This window comes from Mus musculus, chromosome 6, assembly GCF_000001635.26.
Source record: "Mus musculus strain C57BL/6J chromosome 6, GRCm38.p6 C57BL/6J".
In the NCBI taxonomy this organism is placed as follows: domain Eukaryota; kingdom Metazoa; phylum Chordata; class Mammalia; order Rodentia; family Muridae; genus Mus; species Mus musculus.
The window spans coordinates 113,825,641-113,843,002 of NC_000072.6; the positions used below are offsets into that span (position 1 = coordinate 113,825,641).

A 17,362-nucleotide genomic window follows, 5' to 3' on the forward strand; every position below is an offset into this window, starting at 1 on the left:
CATGAACACGAATTTAGGCCTTTCTGGCTGGATAAAATGTCATGAGGGAGGTCGCGAAAGAATGGGGGTTTTCCACGTTCTGAGTGAAGACCCTGAGTGGGCATGGTGACACACACCAGCAAATCCCAGCACTTGGTATGCTGAGGCAGGAGGACTGCCAAGTGATTTTTGGGCTAGCCTGGGCTACGCAGTGAGTTCGAGGACAGTGTGAACTAAATAGCACAATCAGAGAGAAAGAGATAGACAGAGAGTCAGGAAGACAAATCACTAATGTGCCTGGATGGGCAGCCTGAGTTGTTCAAAGCATCATATCACCACCTTTGTTATTTCATATTGTTTTTCTTCAGACAGGCCTCCTGCAGCCCAGGCTAGCTTTGAACTTGATAAGTAGCTGAGGATGACCTTGAATTTCTGACTCTCCTGTTTCCATCTCTCAAGTGCCGGGATCACAAGTGTGCACCCCACACCTTGTTTATTTGTTTCTGAAGACTGACCTCAGGGCTTTGTGCACACTAGGCAAGTACCTTACAGTGAGCCACATCCTCAGATTGCCAATGCTGCTGCTTTGAGAGGCAACTTCTTTGAACCCTGCAAGCCCCCTTTCACCATGGCTACAGGCTCTGGGGCGGGGGGTGGGGAGAGGGCTCAAATTAGAACCCGGGCTCTGCCATCTTCAAATTGTATGGTCTTCAACAACTTACAGTACTGTGGGCATTGGTTTCCTGGTGTGTAAATGCTGACTTCCAAAGCTGAGGCAGGGGCACCATCAAAGAGTATGCAGAATGTCCTTAGAATGTCCTTGCAGGGTAATGTCTCCCCAGTGACCACCTCTTCTCTTGCTCACTTACCAAGCTGTGACTGTGCTCTTAGCTATAAGGGTATCATCACTTGACAGTGAGCAGAGGCACCAGGGGCCATCTCCCTTGGTTTACTGCACTGACTTGGAAGCCTGGTACCACACGCTGGGTGAAAATCTCATGGGAGCGATGGGTCAGGCACAGGTAAAACATAGCATCTTCTTTTTGTCCTGAGGCCATTGAGTGACATGTCAGGGCACCCAATGACTGGCCTTTCCGCTTTGCAGCTGTGCGGTATGAGGGACAGTCATTAATCTTCTCTGGGTCTCTTAGGCTATACAGTGTCAGGGATTCTGCAGTCTCCAGAGGGCAATGAGAGGGCTGTGCAGCAGTGTGGGGCACCCAGTGCTCGACACAGAGCCACTTTTGGTAAATAGTAGTACCCCATGCCTCTGAAAGACAGAGTCCCTGATTCAACTGCAGTGGGACGCACCTCAGCTCTTTGTAATAAAGTGTAAACCAATTAATATGGCTCCAGTCTTTAAGACAATCCCCTGGGGTTTTATTTTTCTGGTCCTCAGCCCATCCTCCAGTCCTACATTGCATCTGCTGGTCCTGATGCTGAGCTTAGGGCTACAGTGCCTCACCCTGCTGTGCACAGGCTGGACATGTTAACCTCCATGGTGCCTTGTTCTTCCCATATATAAAGTGGGGGTTTGAACAGGACCACGCTCGCAGGGATCCCGTGGGGCAAAGATGCGCAGGTGACATATGTGAACCTGCCGGGAACAGCGTTTGGTACCTGGTCAAAAACATGGTTCACTGTGTTGGCCATGAAGAGCTTTTCCTATTATTTCTAAAGGAGACCCTTGGCTCAGTTTTCCTCTGTGGGCAGAAGCTGTTCTGTTTGATTTGAACTGTTAGCCCTTTCCGCTTGCATCCATTTTGGCCCGGGGTTTTCCTTGCTTGTCTGGGAGGGGTTGTCTCTTGAGGCACACTAGCAAAGAAGGGTGGATGCTTAGGCTGAGTCACTCACCCCTCCCCAACCCCCTGCACTGGGTTGCACCTGGCTGCCTAGCAACCAAGAATGTAGCTCCTTGCAATTGTATGGGAGACATGATGTTCCGAACAAACCTTCAAATCACATTCTACCAAGTTATGTTCAGCCCGGGGCCCAGCCATGAAACAAAATGACAGAACAGAGTGCCAGGACAGTCAGGTGTAGAGCATGATGGCAGAAGCCTGGATGGAGCCAGGGACATCCTCAAGGTGAGCAGACAACAGTGAGAAGGCAGTGCGAGGAGCTTACTTAGCCCAGGTCTGCGCTAAGATACTGGCCATGCCGCATCTCACTGGGCAAGCAACGTCTCCCCTTAGACCTCAGCTTTTCCTTCCCTGTGAGACTGACAGTTTAGAACTCACTTTGCAGGCTTTTGGCCAAAACAAGCATGCTGCACTTCCCATCCACCCCCAGAAATGTCCCATACCTAAGAGGACAGCCTCTAATCCTCGCATGGCCTCCACTCCCTGCCCACTGCCCTCCAGTTCCATGCCCTAGATAGACCCTATCTCAGCCTTTGCCCACCCTCTCCTGTCCATCCTCCAGCTTCTACTGCCTCCCTCTCCTGTGCTCAGACACCTCCCTGTGCTGTTTCCCAGTGTAGCTTTCTGCCCGCAGCCGCTAGAGCCTCCAGAACCCTGGGCAAGCTCCCACACTGCTCGGTTCCTTGGCTTTTTCCTGCCACCCATGCACACATGCAAGTCCTGTGAACACAGGCACACTGATGATTGCATGAACTGCTGCGCCTAGAGCTCTGCTCAGCACACAGTAGGTGCTCAAGAAATGCATGGATGAGCTTTAAAAGAGGTTTCAGAAGGCTAAACCTCATCGGTAGATATGCACACACTTGGCCAGGGGATTGCCTCTGGCATCAAAGCCAGTTTCCAAATAATCTAGAGCACAGTAGGTGTCCACCGGCCTCAGCACCCATGCTTATGGCTTGAGTTTGTTTATTTCCACAAAGGAGCCAGGTCAGTGCCCTTAAACCTCATGCCGAATGGTGCCACATCTACTAGAGGTAATTCTTTCTCAGTCGTCACATCATTAAACCATCACGACCTGAAAGCGTGTCATACAGAGGGTCACCATGCCTGTCAAGTTCAGGGACAAAGTTGAAAGTTCAGGACTGAGGCGGCATGTTTTCCCGGAGGTCTGGAAGGGCTGTGTGACCTGGAGAGCTGGGACCAACCTGAGGCTGAGGGAACCGAGCTGGAGCCAGCAGGCTTAGGCTCCTATCTGGCTTCTGCTACTTGTTAGGGTGTGACTGTGGCACACAGTGCCTTGGTCTCCTCGTTGGGAAGATGCTGGCAACACAGACAGCAGCCACTGCGGTAAAGGGCTTGTCCTGCCTTCCCCAAGCTGTCCTGTGCCACCCACGTGAGGCCTCTATCAGGCCCCACACAGCTGCATGTTCTTCATTAATGACCTGAAGCCTGGCTGCTGCCAATGGGCTTGTTAGCACACTTTGGACAAGCCTGAGTGGGTGTGGAACAGCAGAGGAGCTCCAAGCTCAGGATCAAACATCAGCCCCAAAGTAGGAACATGAGAGAGACAGATTAGCATCCTGAGAGAGACAGATTAGCAGCCTGGTCCTACACCACCCAAGCCCATTTCCTTGCTTAGTCCTCTGGGCCACTGGAGTCCTGCCCCTCTTTTAAGAGGAAGCCTTCTGCCTCCTACCACAGCCAAGCCCAGATATTGCCCAGCCTCCCTTTGTGACCCAAGGCTAATAAGGGGGCAGCTGGGGTGCACCTCTGCCAGCTCAGGCCAGCTCAGAGGCCCTCTAATGGGGTGGTGGGCCACAGCAAGATTATTCTCCTGAACTCTTTGATGTACAAAGACTATGAAGATTATTGCGCTCACACAGTGACAAACCCAAGAAGTAGACCCGGGAACCCGAACACAGCCACATGCACCCTTAGAATCCACAGACATCTAGCACACTGGGTGTGCAGGGCAAATGATACCTCAGTCTCATTGACAGATCACATATCTGCCAGCCCCGCCTACCTGCTCACATCTGGCCCTAAGTGTGTTTAGGAGAAAGTGAAGGGTGTCAGGTTGCTGAGCTGGACTCCTGTGCCTCCAAGGTGGGAAGAGTCCTGTGGATGCCCTTCGCCTCTCATGACAGATCAAGACCATGGGTTCTCATTTATTCAGGCCTAGGTTTTCTTCCCACAATCATGTGACCTGGACAAGTCAGTCAATCTCTCTGTGCCTCAATTTCCTCCTCCACCAAATGGGGTGAGTGGTGGTGTCTCCCTCCTACATGTGTGAGCTGCTGGTAAGAGGCCAGTGTCTATTTTGTTGTTCCTGGAAGGGGGGGGCAGTATTTCCCTTTCCTTATAGGTTCCCTTCCTACCCAGGTCTCCTGATGGCCTCTGTCCACCACATGGTCTCAAGTAAGGGACAGCAGAAGTTTGCAGGTAGATTCCTGACCCTGGCATATCAGTGGATCTTGGTATGATCAGCTGCCCATGTGTTGAGAGAGGTCCAAAGTCTAGAGAACAACTATTACAGCTTCCGGCCACCAAAAAGCCTCTGGCGTCTCCTTTACCTCACCTATCCTCATGGGGTCTGCTCCAGGATACTTGTCACCTTTGGGTGTCTATTCGCTAGGGCATCTCCAGGAGAAGCCATGCACGCAGGGATGGTGCTGAGGGGGCTGCTTAGTTCAGTTATTTCTGGTGCTGGAGAAGATGATGGCTGGGCAGGACCCAGCATGGCCACTCAGGGTCCCTGTATCTCTCCACTCCTACCACTTGTCCTTCTTGCGTTATACCTGGATCCTCTAAAATACTCTGGAAATGTGTGTGATTGTGAGTCAGGAAGAAAAGAAGGAGAGAGGAGGGACAGAAAGGGGAAGGGAGGGAAAGGAAGGAGAAAAGATATGAAAGAGAAAGGAATGAAGGGGGCCCATGGGAAGGGGAGAAGGAAATGGAAGTAAAGGTGAAAGGCAAAAGACAGAAAGCAAGAAAAATATAATTGGAAAAACACATCTTAAAGAAATGAAGAGGAGACAGACAGAGCCCATGCTGGGTTTGGCTTATATGAAGCTCTTTCCTGAAGGGAATAAGGACTTCTTCACAGGGAAGAGTTTTGAGAGCTGCCAATCAAGAAATACCATCTTCCTGGCCTGGGGGTAGATCATGTGAGCAAACACAGCCAATCACCTTCCGGAGGAGGGTGAGCATGTGAGCAAACACAGCCAATCACCTTCCAGAGGAGATGCACTTCCCTGGCTGGGGAGGTCCATGCCTGCTTGTTAAGCTTGTCATTAGAATTATCTCATATAAGTTCATAATTCTATAAATTGCCTTTCAAAAGGTGACTGAGATGCGGGAGAGATAGTTCAGTGGTCAAGAGCACAGGCTGCCCTTCCAGAGGACCTGGGTCTGTCTCAGATCCAGAAAGACACACATGGTAAGTGGATAAAATACAGGATGACCATGTTACAGACCACAGATCCAAAGAAGCTAAGTAGCAAGGAGAGCCCAAGGGGCAGATGGTTGAATCTCAGTGAGAAGGGGAAATAGATTAGATACTGGAGTGGATGGAGGGAGGGAGGGGGTTGGGTGGGGGAGGGTTTAGGATAAGAACAACAGGGATGATTGGGGGAGGATGGAGGGAGTGAGAACTGGGAAAAAGAATTAAAATCAGAGGCAGAGGGTTGGGAGGCAGCATCTATGGGATGAGCTAGAAACCTAAGACAAGAGAAACTCCCAGGAACCTATGAGGGTAATCTAGCTAAGATTCCTAGCAACACGGAACAATGGAACCTGAAATGGCCACCTTCTGTAACCGAGCAAGATTTTCAGTGGAGGGGGATACCAACCTACCCACAAAACCTTTAATCTAAAAATTGTCCTACCTACAAGACGTTCAGAGATAAAGGTGGAGCAGATTGGAGGAACAGCCAACCAGTGATTGGCCCAGTCTGAGACCCATCCCACTAGAGAGAGCCATCTGTTGACACTGTTTAGTGATACTCTGCTATGCTCGTAGACAGGAACCTAGCATAACTGTCCTCTGAGAGGCTTCCCCCAGAAGCTAATGGAAACAGCTGTAGAGAGCCACAGCCAAACATTACAGGGAGCTCAGGGAATCTTGTGGAAGGTAACAGGGAAGAGGGATTGAAGGATCCAGAGAGGTTAAGAATATCACAAGAAGACCTACAGCGACAATGAACCTGAGCCCGGAAAGGCTTATGGAGACCGAACCACCACCCAGAGAGCATGCATGGAATGGACCCAGGCCCCCTACGCATATGTAACAGATATGCAGCTTGGTCTTCATATGGGTCCCCTAACAACTGGAACCGGGGCTGTTTCTGACTCTGCTGACTGCCTTTAGATCCCTTTCTCCTAGTTGGGCTGCCTTTGTCTACCCTCAATAGATGTTCCTAGTCCTACTGAAATTTGGTATGCCTGATACCCCCAGGAGGCCGCACCTTCTCTGAGAGAGGGAGGGAGAGATGGGAGAGGGGAGGCAAGAGGGAGGGGAAGCTGCGATTCCAATGTAAATAAATAAATGAATGAATTAATGAAAGAAGACATTGAAACCTCCAAGCCACCGTTTACTACTTCTTTGCACATACCTCCCCAGGTCTCTCTCCCGGGGGAGTCTGTGTGGTGTGGTTACAAAGCTGCTCATTCCTTCCCAACCCATGTTCACTATTGTCCTGTGATGACACTATTTACACCATGGGAAGCGGCCCACACTGCTGTAGAGAGTTGGGTGTTACACACTTTCCACAACAGCTCTGCTTGGGATCCTCAGTGATTGGTGGGGTTTACTGTCCTTCCACCCACTCCAGAGCTCTCCAAAAGACACTTGCTCTGTCAGCCCTGCCACGGAACAACACACATTTCAGTTGGCTAGGGTTCCAGGTCTGGGTTAGTTCTTTTTTCTGGGATCCCACAGCTACTCTGCCCTGCCATTTTATGCAACTAGGTCCCTTCTGTGGCTCACAACCTGCAACTACAGCTAACAGTGCTCGGCCAAGAGAAGAAAGAGCATTCCAGCTGTCCAGTACAGGCACATTCTAGATGATTCTTTCAGCACTTTCCTTCTGCATCTGTTTGCATGGAGTCTTCGCCTTTGCTGAAATGCACAAGGCAAGCCCCACCTTTCCTCTCTCTCTCTCTCTCTCCCTCTCTCTCTCTCTTTCTCTGTGTGTCTCTGTCTCTCTCTGTCTCTGTCTCTGTCTCTCTCTCTCTGTATGTGTGTGTGTGTGAAAGGCAGAGGTTGATGTGTGTCTTCTTCTCCACCTTATATTTGAGGCCAGTCTTTCACGGATTCAGCTGAGCTGGCTAGCCAGCAAGCTCCAGGGAATCCCCTGTCTCCACTTCTCTGGTGCTTCAGCAAGAGTTGTCTTGCTCATGCCCAGTTTGGCATATGTGTGCCAGGGATCCAAATTCAGGTTCTCATGTTTCTATGCCAAGAACTTTACCGACTGAGCCATCGCCCCAGCCCCTGACCTCTCCCCTCTTTTAGAATGCTACTTTGCAAGGCTCATCTTGTTTTATGTTCTCTTTAACAATTGTTTTCTAGAATGTTCCAGAATGTTTTTGACACATGGAGAAGCAGAACGGGACTTCAGGGATGCCCTCATGTTGACATTTAAGGATCACCTGCCATCCCCTGCTCTTAGTGTCACACAGGGAAGAACTGAGACCCCAGAGGATTTGGATTGGTGTCATTTGGATTTCTTCCAGATGTCCAGTGAGCTCCACAACCCCTTTGTCTCTTTTCAGCCTAAGCTTTCTGTTTCAACATCCACATCTCTCTGTATGCTGATTAAACGCTTATGGTGTGTTTTACTTTTTGTATGTATGTGCACACGTATGCATGTGTGTGAATACACGTGTGCCACTGCATGTGTATGGAGATCAGAGGACACCTTGTGGCAGTCAGTTCTCTCTCCTCTCATTTGGGTCCTGGGGATTGAACTCAGGTCATCAGGTTTGGCAGCAAGCCCCTTTACCTTCTGAGCCATCTTGCCCCTCTCCTGACTGGCTTTTCGCCTGGGCTCTGGAGTTTGCAGCCTATCTTGACTCTCTGTTCCTCTGTGCATTATCTGTGTGACCCTGGGAAGGTGAATTAACTTCCTTGTGCCATGTTTTCTCTGTTTGTGAGAATAGGATGCTTGCACTTAGCTGTATGGGTTGTTGTGAGGATTCCACAAGACAGATGTCTCAGGCTCTCGGAAGGTCATGTGAAACACCTCCCTCTCTTGCTTGCTTACCCTGAATGACTACAACTTCTCTCTCTAGTCCTGATCCCAAGCCCCAGCCAAGCCCATTCCATATTCCTCTCTTCCTCATCTCTGTGACTCTATCCATGACCCCTTTCCTACTACAATTGTTTACATTTCAGTTTTGTTCAAATGCTGCCTCTTCCACGAAGGCCTCCTGGATTCTCTTGCCTCTTAACCCTATGAGTATTTGTCCAAATCTGTCTCACAGAGGGGACAGATCTACCCACCTGCCTTACAAGGCTACCTGGGAAGACAGACTGCTGGGATTTGTTTATGGGGAACTCTCTTTGAGACAGAAGCTAAAGCTGTCATCTGGGTACCAGGGAGACACAGGCCTGGGGTGCTCATTTCCATGGGCTATAAATAACTGTCTGAAACCATGGCATGGGCCAGAACTGCACTAGGTGGAGTAAGGTAACCACCGAGAGATGAGGGACCTGTGTGGGTAACTCATTTGTCTTGCCTAGGCTTCTCAGGTGACAGGAACCTGTAAAGAGAGGCAGTTTCGGCTGTCCTGAGCCACACCTGGCCCCATGGGACCCAGGCTGGTCTTAGAGCTGAAGCCCTACTAACGTTCAAGCTGGTCCAAACACTAAGCAATTTTTCTCTTCCCTTAGCCCATTTGACAGACGGAGAAACTGAGACTTAGCAAGGAGAAGGAATTGAAAATTGGGACTCAAGCCTTTGGACTTTGAGGAATCAAAGAACTCTTGCCTGGGAGCACCTGTATGCTGGCTCACTATGAAGTCCAGCTGGCCAGGGTAGAGTTCTGGTTTGAATTCTCAAAGTGTCCTGTGTTGGAGAACCACCATCCCACATGGCAGTGACCTTTGGGTATGATGAGATCACATGAGTTCTGCCCTCATGGATAGATCAATGCCACTGGGGTGGTTGTTGTCAGCTGCAGTGGGACAGTAACCATGGGTGTGGGCAGTCAGTGTAGGAGAGAGTTGTAAAGAAGGGACAAGCTGAGTCACTTTCCTCATCTCTCTGTCCCTTTCTCTGACTCTCATACCTTCTGCCATCTTCCCTGGAACACTGGACCTCACAGACATGGTTCTCTGACCCTGACCTTTAACCTGCAGAACTATTGGAGATACAAGTTATATAATGTCACTCAACAGATACCACCGCATGAGACAGAAAAGGATTCTCACATCCTTGGGCTTACAGTGGAGACAGAAGCCCAGCATCCCAGCCACTTGGTATACTCTTGTGGTCTGGGTGGAACCCTGGGGCGATAGAGAACCTGCTAGGAGCACCAGTTCCCTGAATTCTCACTTTCTTGTCTCATCCAGCCCTGGAGACAGGTTTGTCCAGGACTCCACCCTCAGGGAGACTGAGGTCCTCTTCATACTCACACAGACAGGGCTAAGTAGTCTTACCCCAGGTGATGAATTGATCACACAGCACAAACAAGCCCACTTCATTAGCTGTTTTTTTTTTTTTTTTTTTTTCTGTGCTGTGATAAAATACCCTGACACAAGTAATTTAAGGGAAAGGCTTTGCTTTGGCTTATAGTTTGAGGAGGATGCAGGCCATCATGGAGGAAAAGGGGGGGTCACGATATGAAAAACTGATCACATTAATTCACAGTCAAGAAGCAGAGAACAATGAAAGCCTGTGCTCAACTTACTTTCTCCTTTTTATACAGTCCAGGATCTCAGCACAGGGAATGGTGCCACCCACAGTGGGCAGGTTTCCCCACATCGATTAGCCCAGAAGTCTATCTCCTTGGTGCTTCTGGACTTTATCAACTTGACAATTTAGATTCACAATCACGTCAGTTAAATCCAGAGTGTACAAAAACACCTACAACCTGTGGCGGGAGACCCCTACTCTTGAAAGGGTGGCCTAGGAATTGTTCATGTCTCACACCCTGGTCCTCACCTCAGGGTCTTCATTCTTGCTGTTTGCCACTGAAATCATACTTTTATCCTATGGCTGGACATTCAATGCCACCCTGTCCTTTGAGCCTGGCTAGGCAGGATAAGTGCTTCTCTGGTTTCTAGCACATTCCCTCTCACTGCAGTCATTCCTGTCTGTCACATTCACAGCCAGGTAGCATGGGAGATTCGTGTTAATGGAGAGGCCCTGAGCCTCAGTTTCCTCCTGTGGCAGCAGGGATGAAAACAGTTCCCAGTTCCCAAGGATGATGGGAAGACAATGGGGCACAAAGCCATGAAGGTTGGCACACAGCGGGTAAGCGTGCTCTAACTAGTTCATGGTGTCACAGCTGGGGTCAGTTCCCTGCTGTAAATAGAACTGCTTCTAGGCCAGGGAGTAATGGGGCAAACATAGCTTTTGACCCACTTGCGACTCCCTTTGGGATCTTTAGGAGTTTAGGAGAGAGGATGTCTGGAAAAGATTCTGTCTCTCCTGCATCCTCCCCACTGCTGGACTGAAGCCCTGGATGCCTGTGGCTTCCAGGATGCTTACAAACTCTTACACTAGTTTCTAGCCCGATTACCCTGACCTTGGACCGGAAGTGGGTGTCTGTGAAGGCTGCTTGGTCCTCAGCATTACAGGGGCAGTCATGTGACACAAACATTGTTCCCTAGGGGATCATCTCTTTACATCTATGCTATGTCATCTCTTTACAGAGGAGAAGGTGTGGTCCAAACCTGCACATAGTAGATATGCAACATAGAATATAATAAGGCTTAAAGGAGACTGGCTCAAGGGCCTCCATGAGTGTCAGGACTCAAAGCCAATGTTCTCATTCTTTTTTTTCTCTTTTTCTTTTTCTTTTTTTTTTTTTTTGCAAACAGTAGGTGCTTAATGTTTAGTGCACATCTGTTCTGTAAAACAATGGTAGCTTTGTTCTGAGAATCAGGTGACCTTTCCTCTCCACACTTCCATGTTCTGTTGAGCCTACTGGGAGCCTCTACTGAAAGCATTTGACCTGGATGCTTCGGCAGCCCACAGTGAGTGATGGCGGCCTACAGTGAGTGATGACAGCCCACAGTGAGTGATGGCGGCCTACAGTGAGTGATGACAGCCCACAGTGAGCCATGGCAGCCCACAGTGAGTGATAGCAGCCCTGGCTGGGCAGAGCATTGCTGGATGGTCATCAGGGCCTCCTTATCCTGCTGAAATCACCCAGGAGCTTTCTGGTCAGCTGCAGGGTGGCCCCTTTTTGAACTGCTTTCTGCTTTCCTTTGTACCCCCTGGCTGGCCTGCAGAGCCGTGTACCCAGTATACTCCTCAGCACGCACTAATGGGTCCTGGCTTTATTCTGTTGATGATTCATATGCCGTGTGGGTGCTGCTCTGTAGGGCTGCCCCATTGACTCAGGCATCAGGATCAGCCCACTTTTAAAGGACTTTTCTCCATGGTGGGGGTGAGAGTGTCTCAGGGAGGGTGTGTATGCATTCCAAAGCAAAAAGCAGGCTTAAAAAAAAAAACCCAAAACAAAAAACCTACTCCTGTTTGCTACGCAGGCTCACTCACTCATCTGCCAGTTTGGGGTGATGGGCTCTCACCACAACTTAAGTCCAACATGTCCCCCAAAGTCACATAGAGATCACCTGAGAAGAATGACAATGGCTGATGCTGAGGTCGCTGCCACCATGGGCCGGGCTTAAATCACACTGTGATTTCTTCACTTCTCACAGCAATGCCACCAAAGCCACATGGTCTCAGACCATGTTACAGATGAGAAAACTGAGGCCCAGAGTGGTAAATGACTGATCCAATGACCCAAAGCTGGACAGGAAGAGGAACCAAGACTTGGCCGTGACCCCAGCCAACCTCCTCATTGCTGTGACACTGGTCTCAGGCTTGCACATGCTGGCACCGTGGTGTTTCCTTGGTTCTCTGGGTGTGATTATCAGGGACTGAGTTGGGCTGCTGACTGTAGTTGGGGTATAAGGAATCCACATTCCAGAAGCCCCTCACTGTGCCTGGGACACTGCTACATCACCAGGTGCCTTGGTTTCCCAGCTGACCCTTTAGGGACCCAGTGTCCCACAGGAGACATAGGACATGAGGATAGAAAGACAGATGGCACCACTAACTATCCCACCCTTTCTGGGTCCCCATGCTATGCCTGATTCATGGATGGTTGTGGTTCTAAAATACCAGAGCAATTTCCTATCACCCGGCATACCCCAGCTCCCATGAACTCTTCCCCATTCCTTGCCCCTTGCCCCATGGTGGAGGCTGGTTTGGGAGTCATCTAAAATTAACCACAGGTTCCCCTTTACAATACAGGCATGGTGTCAAGTTTCCAGTGCTGTCCTGGCCCCTTTGTCTCCCTTGTTCTCCCCACCATGAGACACTCAGTGATAAACACCCGACAGGGACCTGTCCCAGGCACCCTTCCTGTGGGGCCAAGGGAGGGTGAGGCCACAGAGCTTCCTGTTGGGCATGGGGAACCAAAGCTACCTGCCTCATGGGTGACACAAAGTGTCCCATGTCCTTTCCCCAGATCCATCTCTTGCATGGAGGGACACCGGGGCATACTTGCCCTCACCCCTCCTCCTGTGGCTACTGCTTAAGGCCTTGGGCATCGTGCCAGATAAGGGGACACCCCCAGGAAACAACGCAAGCTTCTGCTCTAAGCCTGGGCCCCCAACACTGATTCCCCACTCTGTGCCTCCTCAGAGAACACATGCAATCTTCACTGGGGATCATTTTATCTGCTTCCCCAAGTCCTTCACGGTGCCAGGGCCAATCAATGTGAACTACTTTTAAAAGCACTCAGTGTGGTTATAGCTAAGGTTGACCTGCATCACCTCAGCATTGCCTCAATGGCCACCAGGTGCTGCTGTTTTCCCTACCCAAAGATAGGGAAAAGAGGCTCTGGAAGTCTTACTGAACTCTCTTAGTGTCCCTTGAAGAGAAAGCCATGAGGATTGAAACTCTACCATCCCAGTCAGGAAGAGTGTGGAGGGAGAAGGATTAGCAGGCAAGCAGGGAAGGGCATTGTCCACCAGGGGGAACCAAGTGCAGAGGGTGCACTAGCCTCAGGGGGTGTCTCTCAAGTCAGGTTTCTGTGTAGATAACCCAGTACTGCTGACCACAGGAGCTGAGCCCACACCCTCTGGTGCAGAAAGCAGGGCTGCAGGCGAGTCACACTGCTAGAAGCCTCAGACCCCATCTCTCCCTAGCTGGATAAGGTGGCCACTGCTGTGTACAGGGCTGGAGCAGTTTCTCACACCAGCTTTCTGATCTCTCCAGCATGCGAATGGCCGAGGGTATCAGAACAGCCAGCGTGGAGTCTCCATGTGGAGCAGGCACAGCCCAGACCACGTGGCTTCTGAATTAGAGGTAAGGGCTCTGCACTAACCACATCTTTAAATCATATGGTCAAATCCAGACCAGATGCTGTACCTGAGACAGCAGGGAGAAAAGAATTATGGGAGCCCAGCCATGCTTATGCCTGGTCTACCAGGGGATGCCTCTGGGTTTCATATTGTACCTATCTGAGTAGTAGTTAGTGGTGGCCTCCGCACATCTGCAGAATGGTCTAATTGCTTTCAGGAACACACGTCTGAGGGGATACTCAGAACACCAGCTATGGATCCAAACACTCATAGATCACCTTACTGGGAGAATGTGATTGCTTCTACCATGATGGCAAGAACAACAAAAGCCATCATTGCTAGGTATTCAGACACTGGGCATTTGATTTGTGTCATTCAGTGTGCACAACCAACTGTATCCATGGCCAGGCGGTGATGTTCTGTCTTGTGACTGTTTCACATTATCCTCTCTATAAGCCGACAAGGTCACTGCTAACATTAGCTCCATGGAGATAAGGAAATAGGCACAGAGAGGTTGAGTAACAGACATACCTACAGTCCCACAGCTGGAGAGTGGCAGAGCTGGGATTTGAACCCAGGTCCTCCACATCTGGAGATCTGTAGCAGTCTGCTCCTTTGCTCCTCCCCTTATTTCCATCTCTCCTGATACCCTGAAAGAACTTTCTAGAGTATTCAATGGTGGTATTCCCTTCTCAGAGCTCTTTCTTCTTAGAAACCTTAGGTTTGCAGAAGCAAAACAAAGTCTAGAGAGGCCAAAGGCCCTGAAGCATGTGGCTGACTGAGCAACAGAGGGGAAAAAGCCAGCCTCTCATTTACACCTAGTGCCTAACTTCTCATTTATGTCCTGGATCTGGTCTTTCGCAAGAGGCAGCATTCCGTGTCACGATACACATTTCCGTTCCTGCCTCTTCCCTCCATAGCCGAGACCAAACATCTCCTCCACCAGGAAGCTTTCCAGATCTTCCCTTTCCAGTCCACCTGCCTCACCACTCCCTGGGAGCATCAGTTATCCCTGCACCCACTCTCAGCTATATGCTGTGTGGATGCTCAGCTATCCCTAGGGCCCCTGTGAGCTGGGGACTCAGCGGACACATCCCAGGGTGCTACTCAGCCTTCATCGGTGGCAGGCACCAGGCTGGGTGCTGCGTGCATGTGGAAAGAAGACCAAGTCCTATTCTCAGGTTCACACCTGCTCTGCTGCCCCACTCCAGCAGCACAGAGAAGGTAAACATCTGGAAACAGTTCTGTTTGGTGCTCGAGTTTAGTCACACATGGCCCCACACTCTGGAGTCTAGAAAGCTTGGCAACAGAAGTGAGGTTGTTAATCTGGGGTACACATGTTAAAGACCCCAAAGCAATGAGCTATATTTGTTTTTAATAGTCAGTTCTTTGCCTGGGGGGGGAGGGGATGGTCACAGCCTCCCTAGAGCTAGGGCCCAGTGACATTTAAAACAACATTCTGGTCTCCCATTCAAAGGCAAAGGATACTCAGGCATTTGTGCCTCCTGGCAGGCCAGTTAGAAGCCAAATGGCAGGTAATCATGGTCCCTTATGCCAGAAATTGACCGGGTGTGGTAGGCGGGATCCCCAGGTAGAGTCGCTACTTTCTTAGGGCCCCATGTGGCTGTTTTCAAGCCTAGAGTCAGAATAGATATTTCCTCTATGCCTCCTCTCCCCACCAAATCATGCTTCCAGACCTCTGGCTTAGCCAGTGGGCAAGGTACCAGTGAGAACAGATAGACTAAAAAGAGGCAGGTTTCCTCGGCTTCACCTTCTGGCCCAAGAGGAAAGAGCATAGACCCCTAGTAGATACTCAGAAACAGCAGGGTACTAATATGTGACCATCAACCTACCTGGCTGGGCCTTAAGGTCCCCATGAGCCCCACAAAGCAGCCTCAGCACCAATAGCCCAGGGATGGTGTCTAGTAGTCCCCAGTTATGAACACAAGGACTTGGGGGACAGTTCTCTCCAAACCTAGTTGTCGCCCATATCCCAGACTGCAATCTTTCCATGAGCGAGTAGTTGCTATCCAGTTAGAAAAAGCACACTAGCCACTTCCTGAGTGCCCACTGCATATCCAACTCTACATAAAGCTCTTGCACAGGAAACACTGGCTTCATATTCCAGAGGAAGAGGCCCAGGCTCAGGGCAGCCATTGCTCTAGGTCACAGGCCTGGAAGGAGTCAGGGTAGAGCCACCTGCCTGTGCCTCTGGCTTTGTGTAGGGAAAGCTTCCCACATGGCCCCAGTGGGTAACTAGAAGAAATGGAGCCCTAGCAGGGCTCTACTCTGCCTCTTGGAAAATGCCCCATCTCTGGTTGCCACTGGAAAGGCAGCAGCAGCAGCAGCAGCAGCAGCAGCAGCAGCAGCAGCTGAGTGCTTCTCATTGGAAGCTCCCGGGCCTATTCACTTTGCGAAGTTGTAAGACGGCCCCACTCCCCCTCTCCAGGAAAGAACCTGCAAGGACACCTACCATCTTGCCCATCATAGCCTATAGCTGGCTCCCCAGCCCATTTCCCTGTCCCTGTGCTCTTTATCCAGAGCCTGGATTTGTGACACACAACTGCCCTTGCCACCTGGAGGTAGGGCATGTTACAATAACTGCAATTGGCTGCCTGTCTGCAGTGCTGTGGGTCTGTGCCCAAGCCAGCCATGAGGAGGGCGCTTTAGAGGCGTGGGCATGGTGGAGAGATGTGGGCTGGGGGTTGGACTCTGAGCTACAACCACAGTGTGGAACCCATGCTGTGTTTAGACATAGGCGGGCAGGACATGGCTCCTTTCTGAGTCCCTTCAGTCACTCAACTGCCCCACTTCAAAGCCAGATGCCTCTTGGTTCTCACAGAGGTGGCAGTGACCACCCCTTCAGGCTGATTTGTCACCTTCTTCCCAGAGTACTGCTCTCGCCCAACTGTCTTACTGCAATTTTCTCCATACGTGGCATGAGTCAGACGTGTGATGAGATTCAGCCTCTTTGCTAGAATACAGCTAAAACCTGAAGACATTACTGTCTCAGTCTACCTTGGAGACATCCCCACTATTAGACTTCATGGACACAGACCCTGGAGCCAACCCCACAGTAGCCCGAGTGTAAGCCTCCACACCTACCTTCAACAGGCGAGGTTTTGAGGCGCCGGCAGATGGCTTCAGTGTCCCCATACGTCTCCTTGATCTTGACCACAGCCTCGGTGCCCCGCAGCTCCATGAGGGAGCGCAGCTCCTCCATGGTGCACCCGAACTCGCCCCCATGGCTCGACTCATTTCTTTGGTTTTTGGAGTAAAAGTCGCTGTTGGTCATGTCACCCATGTTTGCTGAAGTGTCTACTCAGGCTGGGCCTGAGGGTCAGCACTGGAAAAGGGGCCTCTGGGTGATGGCTGTGTGTGGCTGCCCTCAGTACACCCTCACCAGAGGGTAGTAGCACGAGGCGGTCAACTTCGAGTCCCAGGAGGAGGTGATGGCTGAGGTGGGCTGGCGACAGCACTGGAGAGCTCTGAGGAGTGTCCCCAGGAGTGGGGTGAGGTCCAGGGGCCGAAGAGGCTCAGGAATGCTGACCCAGGAGTCTCCATTCAGTGGGGCCCATGCTGATCCCTGGGGCTGGCATCTACATGGTCGGGACAGCTCCTGTGGAAATAATCACAGAGTAAACAATGAGGGCGAGGCATTCAGAGACCATAGGACAGGTGCTTAGGAAAGTCAAGGAACAAGTGTTGATCTACTACTACTACTACTACTACTACTACTACTACTACTACTACTACACACACACACACACACACACACACATCTGGTTCCCACTCTCTCAACTCACTAGCATACTGCCAGTCCATTGGCTACCATACTATTTAAGTTCTAGGGTATATCCACATGACTTACTGAATCCCCACACATACCCTGGGGTGCAAACATACCCTAGATATGCAACACACCAACTGCTCTCTTTGTGCCTATTCTATGGTCACAGACATACCAGCACAGGGC

The 17,362-nt window shown here is 50.6% G+C and overlaps 1 protein-coding gene across 20 annotated transcripts in view; it reads right to left on the reverse strand.

Annotated features, from left to right (window-relative positions):
* The window catches only part of Atp2b2 (ATPase, Ca++ transporting, plasma membrane 2), a 298,783-nt gene that overhangs the window by 81,810 nt on the left and 199,611 nt on the right, over positions 1–17,362 (reverse strand). For all 20 annotated transcript variants that reach the window (XR_868849.2, XR_868850.2, XR_001785094.2 and 17 more), the window contains one exon: positions 16,492–17,005. Coding sequence is in view for 17 of the 20 variants with exons in the window: in NM_009723.6 (NP_033853.1) it covers positions 16,492–16,690 (199 nt within the window). In the remaining 3 variants the exon portion in view is untranslated. The remainder of the gene's footprint in view (positions 1–16,491; positions 17,006–17,362) is intronic.